Source organism: Parasteatoda tepidariorum, chromosome 3, assembly GCF_043381705.1.
Source record: "Parasteatoda tepidariorum isolate YZ-2023 chromosome 3, CAS_Ptep_4.0, whole genome shotgun sequence".
NCBI lineage: Eukaryota > Metazoa > Arthropoda > Arachnida > Araneae > Theridiidae > Parasteatoda > Parasteatoda tepidariorum.
The window spans coordinates 18,729,513-18,745,472 of record NC_092206.1 but is presented as its reverse complement, the minus strand read 5'-3'; the positions used below and the strand labels follow the sequence as shown (position 1 = coordinate 18,745,472).

The 15,960-nt window shown below is 31.5% G+C and overlaps 1 protein-coding gene across 2 annotated transcripts; it reads left to right on the top strand.

The window, feature by feature from the left end:
- The first annotated feature begins 589 nt into the window (after nt 1–589).
- LOC107453446 (uncharacterized) lies at nt 590–15,899 on the top strand. Of its 2 annotated transcripts, none has more exons than XM_071178389.1 (6): nt 590–764; nt 4,072–4,132; nt 4,518–4,586; nt 7,821–7,886; nt 10,400–10,451; nt 15,106–15,899. In XM_071178389.1, exons 2-6 carry the CDS (start codon nt 4,087–4,089, stop codon nt 15,230–15,232), a joined length of 360 nt encoding a protein of 119 aa, XP_071034490.1. In that variant the 5' UTR covers nt 590–764; nt 4,072–4,086; the 3' UTR covers nt 15,233–15,899. The 2 variants fall into 2 exon arrangements, with proteins under 2 accessions (XP_071034490.1, XP_042900874.1); XM_043044940.2 differs by having other exon boundaries at nt 596–764; nt 7,824–7,886.
- Nucleotides 15,900–15,960: the final 61 nt, after the last annotated feature.

Below are 15,960 nucleotides of genomic sequence, written 5' to 3'. Positions count from 1 at the left end.
AGCGTATTAACTCCCGGCGTATTAACTCCCAGCGTATTAACTACATGTCGTATTAACTCTATGCAGAATTATATGATTTCCTTGGTCTTCTTTTTCTTGAGTTGAAAGTGCCTAATTTCTCAAAACTAGTTAACTAACAAGTAATTTTTATCTCTTTTGATTCTATACCATTTTCGTGCTGCCAAAAAAAGATGAGAAAGAGAATTACTTTTATTCGCGATCACAAATGTTTAAATTCTCCATCTGGAGAGAAGACGAGTTCCATGTCTTTTTTTTTTCCCTTTACCCCTCCTCCTCCTCTCAGCTACATAGAAGTGTAATATTTCCACTTCTATAACATTTTTCGCGTTTAATTGTCAAAAATATTTTCTAAAATTTGAACGACGCTTTTTTTAAGAATTATGTTTAATGCACAGTTGAGTTCTTTGTAGTTTCTTAACTTTAAAGTTTTTAATGTAGAAAATCAAGACATAATCTAACGTACTTCCTCTAATGAGTGCCCAGAAGCTAATTTTGAGAGCATGCAAAGTATTGTCATAAATAAAAGAGTTCTGACTAAGCGCCACCTATAACCTATTTTTATCGTCAATTAAAAAGAGAATTATAAAAGGTCATTTTATTATCGTCTGCTTTGAATAGTTCTTTAAAAAATCAAACTTTAATTTACTAAAAAACTAAATAGTAAAGTATTGTTTTGAAAACAAAATAATACAAATGGAAATAAAAGAAACCTTTTTCATTCAGCAAATTACTCCATATTAAAGGTAAGGATTTTAACTAAAAGTGAAGAACGATAATTAATCTAAATTTATTTAAATTGCATCCTATTGGTTTCACCATAATCAATTTTTATCAAAATTGCACCTGAATATTTTGTTATAACATAATTTAACTCACAGAAATAAAAATTTTTAACTTATTTCGCTTTCACTATAAATATTTAAAATTCTGTATTCAATTAAAATTCTTTTCGATAACAGCCCTTAATACAAGAATCAAAATACAATTATTCTACTTTTGCTTTATCTTAAGTGTTAGTTTTTATTGCAATAAAAGATTTTTTCTAAGATAACTATTAAATGAAGATTAGTGACATTACAATAAAGCACTCCAAAAAAGTTAGGACCTAACTGTTAAATGGGTTTTCTAGCAGCAAAACGAAAACTTTATTACTTTATTAAATTGTGATTGAAAATTTTCGAACTGTAAGATATACAGTTTTTTTTAATTAACTTTAAATTATGTAATTTCAAATGACAAAATACAAAATTTAAACATTAAAAATTTGATCAAATAGAGTATCAGTTTTCAGAAAAGATCACATTCTTAAATTGACTTTTCTCGGGAACTGTTTGAGAGAGTTAGTTTCATTCTTATACTTCGTCATTTAATTTTACAGAGTTAGAAATCACTCAATATTAAAAATCGTTAGTGATACTGCCGCTATTTTAAGTGTTCAATTTCATGTAACCTTTTGTTTTGCTGCTAAGAATTATGAACTATTATTAGAATTATTAGGAACTTGAAATTACAATTTTCAATAGAAAAATGTGCAGGGAGAACGAAGATATTATAATTAAATAAAAACGTACCATTCGAGAATTAGCTCAAGAAATGTTAACTGTTAAACTTGGAGTAAAAAATTAAGTAGTGGGCAATTATCAAGCATTGTTGACTTGATTAGTTTTTTATGCAATGTCATCATTATTTTGTTGTTAAGCTTTAATTTTAAACTGTGATCAAATCAAACGAGTTAGAAGACATGTGTTAGAGAGATAATTAACTTTTATCTTATCCGTCGTTGAACAGCTAATCCAATTTTTTGGGTTTACGACTACTAATGTTCAACTCCGTAGCCCTGTAATTTTGAACCCAATGCAGAAGACAAGGGAATTCCTGGATGAAGTACTGGGAGAAATTTGCTTTCGTGGAAGACTTTTCGATGGAACTAACCGCATTTGCGTTACATGCAGAGGAAGACCGCGAAAACCTCCCACGGTTAACCTGACGGCTAGGGGACTCTAACCCATGATCTGTCTACCACTGAGGAAGGACTATGGTCGGTGCAAGCCGGATGTGGAATTAATATCGAAAAGCCATTGCCGGGATTCGAACCCGGTTCACCTCATTGGAAGGCGAACGCTCTATCCCCTGAGCCATCGCGGCTCAGAGATAATTATTTATAATGATTATAATTAAATTGTTTGAAATAACAATTGCACTTAAATGAAATTATAATTATGTTTTCGCGAGAAAATGTAATATTCGCAGTGAATATTTCAACTTAATTATTAAAGAAACAGAAACACAAAAGAATTTAAATTAAAGGAAAAATTTAGATAAATGGAATAACCCATTTATACTGAAATTGATTGGGGACCCAAAATCAGTTGCAATTTTCTGTCAGCCTCTGTTCTGACAGCTCTGAACACTGCATAATCTCTCCTAGCATATAGCTTATATCTCCTAGTGCGTCTCATATCTCCTAGCATATTATAACAGAAGATAATAAAGAAGCATTTTTTTAAAAAAATAATTGCTTGTATGGAATTATCTTTGGGTAAAATAAATTTAAAATTACGAGCAAAAATTTTCGATTTGCTTAAAAATTCTCCCCCATTAGAAGCTGGCAGAAAGGTTTTTATTCTAATTCTGTAACCAAATTAATTATAAACTAAAGTAGACGATTATTACGAACAAAGGAACCTATGCCTCACATATGCTAATTAATTAGTGTGGTTACTAATTATAGTACTTTATGTTCTGCACGAACGAGAAAAAAATCCAATATAGTATAATTTTTATATGCAGTAAGATTTACTGTAAAATCATTGAATAACTGTAATTAAATATATATTACTCTAAAAACTAAGGTATAAATTTTTACGGAAAAATAGATTTTACGGTCACTGCACTCAGGGTGCCTATACATTTCTCTGAAATTTTATCCGAAATTACTTAGAGTAAAAAGATAATTATTGCGAAGCAATTATTGGGGTTGGTGAGAGGAGAAGAAATTTTTGGCTTAGCCCCCTATTCCTGATTATTTAAGTTCACTAAAAGATTTTTATAAAATCCGAAGAAAAATGTTTAGCGTAAGCTAACATAATTCTTTTTAGTAAATAAATGAATAGTTTCAACTTTCGTGGAGAAAAATTGTTTTATGCCAACACTGTTAAAAATGTAGGATAAAATTACGAGAAAATAATTTATTACAAAGCAAACAAAAATCGCAGCAAAAAAAGGAAGAAAAAAAAAAAATAGTGCATGGAGTCTCTCAGCGCGGAAGAAGTTAAACTTTCTTAACCTGCGACGTTAATAGTAGAAGAATCAGCAGTCGTAGAAGGATCACTAGTTCTATTCAACGACTCTTTTTCCTGCTCCGCTCGCTTCCGTGCTCTGTAATAACGGTAATATTGTGCATTTTTCCCTCTTGAACCAGTGGAAGTGCTTGTGGTTGCCTCATCGTCTCGCCATGGAAAATGTATTTGTATTAATAATGTATGTGAATGCGTCATAATGTAATTTCAGAAGAGAAAACCTAACAATCAATTGATATTCACAAGAGACGTACCTTGACATAACCTTAAATCCGTCGCATTGTCCGTGGGATTGTTTTCACTCATTTTTTACAATTGTTATCCACTAAATTTGAAAATAAAAAATACTACCCTATTAAATTATATGTGTATCAAATCAAACTAAAAAATTATTTATAGAAAAACAATACTTTTATTGTTTTCATGCTAGTGAGAACCAAAACAATATGGAAATGAATGAGGGAAAAGTGGATCCTACCACGTGATTTCCCGGCCAATAAAAATGTAGCATTAAACGTTTAACGCAACCTTGTTGGAAGTCGCATAAGAAGTATAACTTCAAAACAATTTTTTCGTTATCTTGAGATATAGTGAGTTAACTCTTGACATGTGGGACCAGAGAGTTCCAGCGAAATATTTTTTGAGTTGTGACCGAGTTACCTTTACGCCGCAACTATGACAACCGTGCCTGGATGCTCCTGGTAAGATTCGAAGTTAATAAAAGTTATTAATTTTTAATTTTTTTTAACAGGTTTTCACCTCATCCATGGAGAACGAAGAAAATAGAGCTAAGGAATTATGTTTAACAAATGGTAAGAAGTTAGAAACTGGCTAATTTAATATTTAATCATAATAAGTATTTATTAACAATTTATTATTATTATTAAATATTTCAAAAGCAACAATTCTAAGAAAATATTTTGCTTTTTCTTTTAATTTTTGCGCAATTTTTAAAATTATTTTCATTATTATTATTGCTGAGAAAAACTACAAAGTAATATTTATAAGCTTTTGTATAAGTGTTTTAAAAGATAAATATTAATTCTAAAATTATGTGGATGCTCTGAGATTATGCGGACAATTGTAAATTATGCGATAATTTGTAGTACTCAATTTATGCACCAAAGATTTATAAATTAGATAGTTTTATAAGAATTTTAGTTATATATCATTTTAATTTTATTCATTTCATTACAGATCCAAATGCATCGGGTGATTCGAGAACCGTAGGAAGTCTGGACTCTTACGATGGCAATTATGACAGGAGTAAGTTCATCAAATACTTTTTTCTGAGTATATTTTACAACCCATGCACTTCTATATGCGGTACAAACTCTGCTCAACAAAAAACAGTATTACGATTATAAAACGATAAAAAATTCTATCCTTAAATTTTAATTTTCAAATCTGAGTACTGCAAGAGGACACTTGCAAGAGATCTGACACTTGCAAGAGGGTTTAAGATTTTATTACCTCAGTTACCTCAATGAAACATTATTTTTTAAATTTATGTAATTCAGTATTTTCACTGAAAGTAAAATAAATAAATTATAAAAGCGCATAAATTTCAATTTTCGTCCCATAGATTAAGAACGATTTTATACCCAAAAATTGTATGAAATAATATGTTAAAAGGGGTGGAAAAAAGACTCTCTTAACACTAACTTAGACAGTTCTCTCCAACCCCCTGAGCCGCGGATCGGTACCAGGTTGATGAGCTGACCCACTTCTGAGATTATAACTATCAATGTTCAACTCCAATGCCTTGCAATTTTGAACCTAATCCAGAAAAAAAGGGAACTTCTGAATCAAGTATAGGGGGAAATTTGCCTTCGCGGAGGATTTTAGATGGAACTAACCGCAATTGCGTTACATGGAGGGAAAAACCACGAAAACATCCCATGGTCAGTCAGACGGCAAAGGGACTCTAACCCATGAGGATAAGTGGGTGATCGGTTTACGAACAGATCGGTTAACCAACAAATCGGTTAACGAACACTTTCACGAAAGATTTTTGTGTTCCGTTAACGAACACATATTCGGATAACGAACACTTTAAAGAAAGATTTTATGTGTTCGGACAACGAACACATATTCGGATAATGAACAAAACGAATTCTAACGAACACTTCTCGGCCTGAAAAAAAGTACTATTAAACGTTTGTTATCATTTTGCATACAAAATAAGATCACTGAAAGGAGAAATGTATAAAGCATGCTTAGTATTGATAATTACTAAATGAAACTTGAATTAACAATGAATTTAAATTTAAAGGTCATTCAATAACTATAATTATAAAGCTTAAAACACTTCTCGTTTACCACTCTGAGAATCCCAGAGCATTCAAAAAAAATTCCATAATTAAGAACAAACTGCCAGTAATGTGGAGATCGAATCAGAGGGCATGGGTCACGCAGTATCTTTTCAAAGAATGGCTATTTGAAGTTTGTGCCCCGAGCATCAAGAACTTGATACCAATGACTTGCCGTTGAAAGCACTGCTGCTATTGGACAATGCACCAGGATATCCAAAGGATCTTGAAGATAATTTGCTGACAGACATTCCCTGGCTGACAATTCAGTTTTTACCTCTGAATACGACTTCGCTGATTCAGCCGATGGATCAGGAAGTTACTGCGGCTTACAAGAAATTGTACACTCGCGCGCTGTTTTGAAGCAAGCCAATTCCCCTCAACAATGACTTCAAAAAAGTTTTGAAAAGAAAAATTTGAAGCTATTCGTATCATTCAAAAGGCGTGGTCAGAAGTCACACAGCGATAGTTGATTTCTGCTTGGCGGAAGCTGTGTCCACCCTTCGTTCAAGGTGACGGATGTGATCAGGGAGACACCCCTGAAATTATGGATGAAATTTTGACAACTGCTAGAGATCTGGAATTGGAGGTGAACGAGGATGACATAGAAGAGCTCATAATGGGACATGTAGATTAACTGACGACAGAAGAGCTCCAAGAAATTTTGAATGAAGAACACCAAGAAGCACAGCGAAATGTGTCTCCTTCTGAACAAAAGGGAAACGAAAGAGGATACCAATGCCGACATCTGCCGTTAAAGATCTTTTGAAAAAGTGGGAGGATGTCAGAGCAATGGTCTTAGAATGGCACCCAAACTAAGCTGATGTCAGTAGGGTTGGGGATTCTTACAACGACAATGCTATTAATTACTTCCGGAAAATCCTGACAAAGAGAGAAAAGCAATCGGCATTGGGCATGTTCTTCAACGCCCCATAAGCAAAAAATGAAAAGGACTGATTAATATGCAAGACTATATGTATGTATTATTTTTTAAAAAACTTAATAAGAAATTATACATTTTTTTAAATTGAATTTTTAGGGTCTCCAGAACGAATTAATCGATTTCACAAAGAAGTCTATGGTGAATCGATGATCGGTTAACGAACAATTCGGATAGCGAACATAGTCTTGGAACGGATTATGTTCGTTAACCGATCACCCACTGATTTTTAAGTCAGCACTGTGGTCCCTGAGAGACGGGTTCGGAATTCGTATCGACCAGTCTCGAACCCGTTTCACCTCATTGGAAGGCGAATGCTCTATCCCCTGAGCCACCATGACTCAGGGACTAACATATTTTATTTTATAACCGTCGTTGAACAGCCGATTCAATTCTTGGGTTTACGACTACTAATGTCCAACTATGTAGACTTGTCCTGCATCAAATATTAGGAGAAATTTGCCCTTCGTGAAGGACTTTTTGATGGAACTAACCAGCATTTGCGTTAAATGGAGAGGAAAACCACGAAAACCTCACACGGTTAGAATGACAGCAAGGGAACACTAACTCATGATCAGTCTACCACTGAGGATATTTTACGTCGGCACTATGGTCGGTGCAAGCCAAATGCAGAAATCGTATGGACCGCCATCGCTGGGATTCGAACCCGGTTCACCTCAGTGGAAGGCGAAAGCTCTATCTCCTGAGCCATCAGGGATCAGGAACAAATATAGGGGATAAGGACTTATCACTTTACCTGAGGAGAGTTCGAAAATCAGCACGCTATTGGCAGACCGTTTTTACTCACAAAACTTTTTGTGAGTAAAAATCTTTATATATATCTAGTAATATCTTACCGCTTCAGTTTCTTTGGATTGTTTATTTAATGCTACTAAGCCATTTGAGGAAAGAGTTATAAAAATTTTACTCCAATATTTTCAAAACAGTGTACATTTTAAAAACTAATTTTGACATAATAATGCTCTTAAAAAAATGCAAAATTTGCCTTAAAAAACTCCTAGGATAACAAAGGCTGAACTCAATCAGTAAAGTTACAATCAAATTAAGCTCTGGTATAATCTTCCCTAAATAGTATGAATGAGGGTAGGACTTTTGAACAAAGTGATATATTTTACAAAAATAATTCGGTAAAATTACTGAAAATTCTACAATATACCTTTCAAAACATTTATTTCATCACTTATTAGAAGTTTTATACGAATCTAATTTTAATGTTTTATTTTTAAGCAGCAGACTCCCCATCAGATGTAGGTGGAATTGTTGAAAGCTTAGAACCATGTGAGATGATTCAAAGTATGACTTTTTGGATTTAATTCTTTAATCAATATTTAATATAATCTAGTGGCTCAGGAAGGTGATATAGACCATTAACGTGCGTATGAGAGATTTTGCACTCTTCTCCGTTCTAGGGAGCGGGTTCGAACTCGGCCGCAAACCCTGGTTGTATCTACTACATAATATCCTTCTCTAACTTGTGCAGCTTTTCAACTTGAAAAGGGATTATACTGAGCATTGTAATGAGCACGCAATCAAGGCTATGTGTTTGTAGCAATAAACAAATCTTCGTCCAATCTACCATGTCTTGTCGCTTAACTAGAGCAACACTGTGCAAGTAGCAAGTTCTATTTAGTAATTACTTATTAATTATATTAAACAATCACTTATGTCCGTCTAAAATAATTACATGCCCACTTCTATCATCCGTATTTATTTAAGATTTTTTCTTTTTCCCTTTTTTAATCTTTAACATGTATGTTACAAAAAACTTTCATGCATATTAACATAGAGTAACTATAGGCTAAAAGGTTTACATCAAATAACCTCTAACTGCCAGATCCAGATGTCTTAAATTGAGAAGTGGCTTATTAAACCTCGAATGACGGTACGTCCTTAGTCGCTCAGTTTTACAAAATCAACACTATGAAAGTTTAATCAACTGAATAATTACTTCACAATTGGGCAGAATTGATAAATTTAAACGGCAAGAAGTAGTACTTCGTTTACGTCGCACTAGAGCTGCACAATGGACTATTGGAATCGATCTGTTGTTGTTGTAGTTAATTTAAGTCTCACTAGAGCTGCACAATGGGCTATTGGCGACGGTATGGGAAACATCCCTGAGGATGATCCGCAGACATGCCATCACAATTTTGATCCTCTGCAGAGGGGATGGAGCCCCAGCTTCGGTAGCCCAACGACGAACGACCTGCGCGTGAAGTCGAGCACTTTACGAAAGAACAGTTTACAGAAGATTTATACCCCTCACCCTCAGTCCTTTCGTAGGTTGATCAAAGTTGTCAATCACCCACTGACTGACAGCAGTGATGTTGTTGTAAGGAATTGTTTCTTAACGATCAGTCCACTGTGAGGCTTAAATGGTAAAACATTAAAGAATTAGATGGAGATGACAGTTCAAAAATTTTTTAAGTGTCATTTCGCAATCTTTGATACAACTCGGAGTTAGTAGACGCAGCAAACACATGAATAAATTGAATAAATGTTTCTTTTCAAGACTACCAAAATTGTTTTGTTTCGGATTCATTCATTTAATACATGTAAGCCTTTTTTTTTGTCACTTATCTTAATTTAAAAATGAGAACTGATCCTTTCACTAATTCTCAATGATTAAAATAAAATATTCTCAAATTGTTTTATGAAAAAAATGATTGTAAAATATTTACAAAAAAAAAAATTATTATTTACTGCAAACTGAAGAATTTTGATATCCCAAAAAGTACGAACTGATTTAAGCTTTAGTCATTCATGCGAAAGAACTTTCCTTCCTTTCCCTTTCTTTCAAAAAAACATAAAACGAAACTTAGCCATTAATCATACATGCTTGAAATTTTCCCAAAAATCAGTGGTCACGGAATATTTTTCCTATTTATTCACTCATCTAAAATAAAACAGCAAGATAAAATCAGCGCACAAATGAGGAAATCTCTATTTTATAGATAAAAAATAATCAAGTACATATTAAGATTCTTATCTTTTAACTACTCAATTTAAGGCAACCACTGAAGTTCAGACAAGCAACCAATTATAATTATTTCGAAAATATTTTAATTTAAAATTTTAATGAATAAAAATACATAGAGATTTTTAACCAAAACGATTTTCTTCTTTTTTACGTTTTAGAAACATAAATTACAATGGCACAGTGATTAATGCACTGAGCTATCATTGTATGGGATCGGCATTCTATCTCAGGAGCATCAAGCTTTAGACGGATGGATACCAGTTTATGTGGGAAATAAAGGCAGCCGGTGCGCATTGTTGCACGCTTTGCCAAGACGGTGAATTTCGAAGACTTGACCTCAATGATTACTTTGAAGTCAGCAACTTGGCAGGAGAGATTTACTTTCGAAGTTTCGATACTTTCGAATGATCGTTACATTGATTTCTAGGCCAACTAATTTTAAAATTCTCTTAAGAAAAGAATTCACCAATAACAATTATCTTCCTAATTTTTTTGTTATAATAGTCGATTGTCATTTTATTTAAAATTAAATGGCTTTACGTATCTTATTGCTTTGTTCAATACATTTCTAAGCTTAAGTTTTTAGCCTAAGCTTTGCTTATAAATTAGTTACATATGATTTAATGATTTATTTGAAGTATAATTAAATACTTATTATTGTGAATTAATTACTTGTGGGATCGCCCACAAAATGCCTTTTTAACAGAAATATTTTTTCTTCTAAGTTACGAAACCGTAAACCATTACAAAAATATGTACTAACTAAAGATACTGAAACTCTAGCATCAAGAAATCCTACCTTGTTTAATAGATTACTTCCTTTTAGAATTGGGTTCAGAGATGAAAGACTTGTTCAGCGGTTGGAGTGAAGGTTTTTTGTAAGTGGAAACTTTTATTTTATTTAATAAAATAATATCATATTTAAAATTTATATTGCATAAACTTTGGTTTGAAATTAAAATATCGAGTCATTAAAGTCATATTCATTATTAAAATAGCAAAAAAAAAATTTTTTTGATTATTATTATTTTACTAATTTTACGATTAACCAGCAACCATGTGCGTCAAAATTAATATTTACAGCCAAAATAGTTCTCTAGATTTCACACATAAGAAGAAAAAAATTCTAACTCTGCGAAATATCTGCAAAATGATTTCCTAATTATTTTTATCTCTCTCTTATTTTTAAATATCAATGGATGATGATTCACGAAAATTTCTTTATTTGTCTGAAATATGGAGGGGAACTTTAAAGGATTTCGAATTATAGAAGGGGACACAAACCCATCGTCCCCATGCAAACGACGCATATGCTTGCACCCCGATGAAACTAAACAATGATGTAGTCAATTTTAATATAATATATGGGGTCAAAACATTCTAGAGAAGTGGTTGTCAAATTTTTATTTACTGCCCACAACTGGACCCTTCAAGATTTTATAATAAACAATATAATCTAAGAATTTATCATAAACTGGATGCATAAATCCGCTTTGTAGAAAATGTTTAAATTCTCAAAATTAGTTGAGCATCCACAGGGATTAATCAATAAATATGGATAAAAAAAGGACAAATAAATAGAAAAAAATATATAATAGCAAATGATATGTCAATTTTTACTAAATTAAAAATTTCAGGTAGTGTGCACACCAGAAGGTATTAACTCAGCAAATGAATGAATAAAGCTAAATATATAGACAGACATGCTAAAGAGAGAAATTATAGAAAATATATTACAGTAAAGACTTTCATGAAAACAATTTGGATATCAAACCATAGTTTAAAAAAATTCTGTTTTGAAATATGAAGAGCAAAATGCTTTGTGGAAACTATTTATACAAATTAAGCACATTAAATTTAATATTTTAATTAATGTTATTACATAGTAAATGTTTTAAAATTAAATTATTCTTTATTTATCTCCAGAATTACTGGTTGTTATACCAGGATGATAATCACTCCCCTTACCCATGAAATTCTCAATTTTATCTGTTATCTCCTCCACATAAAGGAATGTTTTATACACATTGCATCTTATTTTTGAATCATCATTGAGACGTAAATGAAATCATATCCTGCATCTTAAAAAATTAATTTAAAATAATTGTTAATTACAATTATTTAAAATTAATTTAAAATAATTGTAATTAAAAATTAATTGTCCCGCAGTGGACTGATCGTTAAGACACGGTTCCCAGCAGATCACCGAAGTCAAGCATCACTGGCTGCGGTCAGTGTGCGGGTGGGTGACCACTTGGATCAGTCTGCGTAGGGACCGAGGGTGTGCGGTATTGGTCCTCGTTAAACTGTCGTCGGGCTACCGAAGCGGAGGTGTCATCCCCTCCGCAGTGGATCAAAATTGTGATGGCATGTCTTCGGATCATCCTCCGGGATGTTTCCCAGACCGTCGCCAATAGCCCATTGTGCAGCTCTAGTGCGACGTAAATTAACAACAATAAAAAATTAATTACAAAGCCATTTGATAAATATTTCAAATTATTAAGCAACATGTTATAAGTAATTAGTTGTACAAATAAAAGGCAATTCCCTCGCCCACTCACTCATCATAAATACTCCCATTTTCAATGAAGCCAAAATTTGGAGCATAATGATTTGATCGATAATGGTGCATCTGTATGTGATAAAAATAAAAAGTTTTATTCCGATATTTCGTAACTTTCAGGGTATTCTAATAGACAGTAAAGATAAATAACTTACTGTTACTTAGATAACAGTTTCAAATTCGAACTACGTGCTTATCAGGCATAAAGAAAAACTAAAAAGTTTCATTTCTATATTTTGTAATTATTCCAATTGAAAAGATATGCTAAATAAAAATTCGCCGCAGAGATAGAAGTCTCACATTTTGACCACGTGCACCCCGGAATAGATATTAAAGGGAGAAACTAAAAACGTTTCCATTATTTTATTTCAATTATCGGGGTCAGTGGTCGGAAAAACAACATTTTCGTAGTTCACGACACTACTTTGGAATTGTAGTAACTACTTCGCTACTTTAAGAAAACAAACTTACATTAAATGTAAGGGAATTACTAAGAAATATTTATTCATGTTTACAAGAGCCAGTTTATTCCAAAACATTTTCTTCGAATTTATTCACTTAACCTTCAACTTTCCATGCAATTCTCGATAGGGAATATTAAATTTAAGAAAAACGAAATTATCAAATACTTATTTTTTAATGCTCTTTTTCCTCTAAGAAATTAAGTACATCGAAAATATGTTTAATTCATTTGAAATAACATTGTAAAAGTGTGGCGATCAAAGTGATAAATTATCTATTTCTCGGAATGGTTAGTTTAAATATTAGTTATACGTGATTCCTGTGAACGCTCAGCTGTAGCTACATGGTCATTTTTATGGACGGACATACGAAAATTTATACCAATCAAATTCGAAAAATTAATTACGTTAGAGCCGTGCTTTACTAAATTAACTCTAAAAATAGTTGCCAGGAATCTCTACAAACTACTGTTTTTTGTATCGCACTACACTATTTTTTTTAAAAGTAGTACACTACACTACAAACTATGAAAAAAAGTAGCGACTACAGTAGTTTCTTTACTTGTAGTGGGCTACTGCCGTCCACTGATCGGGGTAATTTGCCTAATTAACAGTAATGCTAAAAAAGCACAATAGAAATCTCAAATTTCGACCATCAGATAAAGGGGGAAACTAAAATGTTTCATTTCGATATTATGTAACTACCCGAGCAATTAGCCTTAAATTGAAAGTAATGCTACTTAACGCATTTTTACCAAGATGGAAGTCTCAAATTTAAACCATGTATTTTTTGAGAGGTTTATAGAAAAACTAAAAAAGAATCATTCCGGTATAAGTAATTGTCGGGGGTTTATCGAGTAATTTGGCTTATTGGCATTTATGCTAATTAGCGTATTTATCAAGATAGAAGTCTCGAATCTGGATCTTTTTTTTTTATCACATTAAAAAAAAAAAAAAAAAAAAGGTTGAATTTCGATCTGTTGTAATCATTGGCATGAATAAGGGTAATTAGAAATGTTAAATGACATTTTAACCTATATAGAAGCCCCAAATTTAGACCATGATTTTTAAGAGACAAATAAAAACTATAAAATCTTTATTCCGAAATTTTTTTACTATCGGGGACATTGGGAGAGGGAGTAATTAGCCTAACTAGCAGTTATGCTAAATAACAAATGTGTTTCACAAATTACCTCCATGTGTAAAGTACAACACAGTCAACTTGGCTTTTGTTAATCATTAAACTTCAAAAAGGTGAATTTGTGCTGGTAGGTGACTATGTGGAACCTCGAAGCGGTGAGTGAGTTTGGGTTAACTGGACACTGCAGGTAAATTCAATAAAGATTTCAAACCCACTATAAGTCTACCAAAAAAAAAAAAAATCTCTTCTTTGTAGACCTTAAAAATTTAAAAAGTGTTAGAAAATTTAATTTTTGTTAAATTATTGAATGATTCTTAGATTATTCATCTAAAATTATAATGTTATAAGTTTGGTACCTACACATATACTATTCTCAAATATGTCAAAACTAAAACTGCATGCTATATATTATTTTAAAAAAATTAAACTGCAAAACTTAAACTGTGCCAAAAAATTTTTGTGAACTCCACATTTTAAAGTTTCTACATATATTTTTTTTAAAAAAATCCTAGAATAGATAAAATTTACATGCAATAAAAATGGTCATAAGTGCACAGCTGAAAAAGTAACAAATGTATTTTGTTAAATAATCAAATAAAATTAAATGAATATACTACCCCATGTTTTAACTTATAACTTAATAAATGAAACAAAACATCCATAAAATAAAAATAAAGTAAATTGGCTAATAATATAAATAATAATTAAAAATATTATCACGTCATCAATTTCTAAGTAGGAATGCAAACCAGAGCTAAAGTTCTGAAACAGATCAAATGTTGAAAATGTCAAAAATAAAGTTGCATTTATAATAATAAACCTTGAATTTAGACAAATGACCTCGATGAATAAACATAACTTACACAGTATCAATTAAAACTGCAGGATTTAAGATGTCATTGTTACCTGTCTTCATGTAATTAATGCTGAGTGGGCTTGAAGCAGCCATCATGAATAGAACTGCATTCCTCACAAAGGCAGTTCAGTGTCTCAGCAAATTTTAATAATGTACTTTTATCCTTGACTGTATTTGCTTAACAAAAATAAATAAAAACTAATCATAAAATTTTAATATAAATAATAGTAATAACAACTAATTTATCAATTATCCTATTATATACTAATATAGAGTTAAATATCAAAGATAATATAGATGCCAAAGTTAAATTACACAAAAGTAATAAAATCAAAAGATGTTACTAAGAAAATAAATGGAAGAACACAGGGCGTTTTTTTTTCAGAATTTATGTAATTAAACCTTCTAAACACCTTTTTTTAATATGCAGTTGCATGCAATCGGTAGATCTCAATATTAAATATAAAGCATGACAAATTAGTTTATTAACACAAATGAAATTTTTTTTCAGACCATCAAAGCAAATGGAAGAACAAGTTCTCAAATCGATGGATGATCTGAAAAAACAAGCATATATGTTAGAAGCTGAATGTTTAGAAAATAAACTGGAACAAATTAAAAAGCGCATGACCGATTGATGTAGAAGTATCTGAAATAGAATCATTTTTAGAAAAAAACTGAATTCAACAAAGGAAAAAGCGATTGAATGTTAAAAAAAAATTCATTCATTTTTAACCACTTCTTATGTATCTTTCTAGTAAAAGTCTTTATATGCTATGTAAAAATTTTGCTTTTATTTTTTAAAACTTCGACATAAAGTTTATTACAAATATTTAATTGATAATTAATTATAAAAATAACAGAGTGTAACTAGGAGGTAAATTGAAATTTTGTATTAGAAATATTTAAGCAGATGTCAAAAAAAAAAAAAAAATCATTAAAGCTAGCTATACCTATTTTTTGGAAAAAATTGTTTTTACCATTTTCATCAGTCATTTTGAAACATATTTATTCTTCCATTTAAATCATGTGATAATCACATCCTCAGTAAAATAGTACAGTTTTAAAAGGGAAATTTTAGAACTCTTGCGTAACAGACTTCTTGGACCTTCATAACAGAGACATTTTCTTAAACTTTTTAATTAGCTTCAGAACTACTGAGCAAATTTTATCGCAATTTGGTTTGAACACAAGTTGATCTAATACAAAATAAATAAATAAAATAATAATCACCAAACTGTTATAATACAAATGCATGATCCTGCACTTAGCTTTATTTTGCACCCAGTATTGAACAGCCAATCCAATTATAGGTTTACAACTATTTTGCAGTCACGTTAATTACAATTCAACCCAGAAGACAACA

What these genes read in the sequence shown, in the direction of transcription:
- LOC107453446 (XM_071178389.1), top strand. Translation starts at nt 4,087, where the DNA reads ATGGAGAACGAAGAAAATAGAGCTAAGGAATTATGTTTAACAAATG. An exon ending in ACCATGTGAGATGATTCAAA is followed by an intron (nt 7,887 to 10,399) that starts GTATGACTTTTT and finishes ACTTCCTTTTAG; the next exon opens with AATTGGGTTCAGAGATGAAA. An exon ending in GGTTGGAGTGAAGGTTTTTT is followed by an intron (nt 10,452 to 15,105) that starts GTAAGTGGAAAC and finishes ATTTTTTTTCAG; the next exon opens with ACCATCAAAGCAAATGGAAG.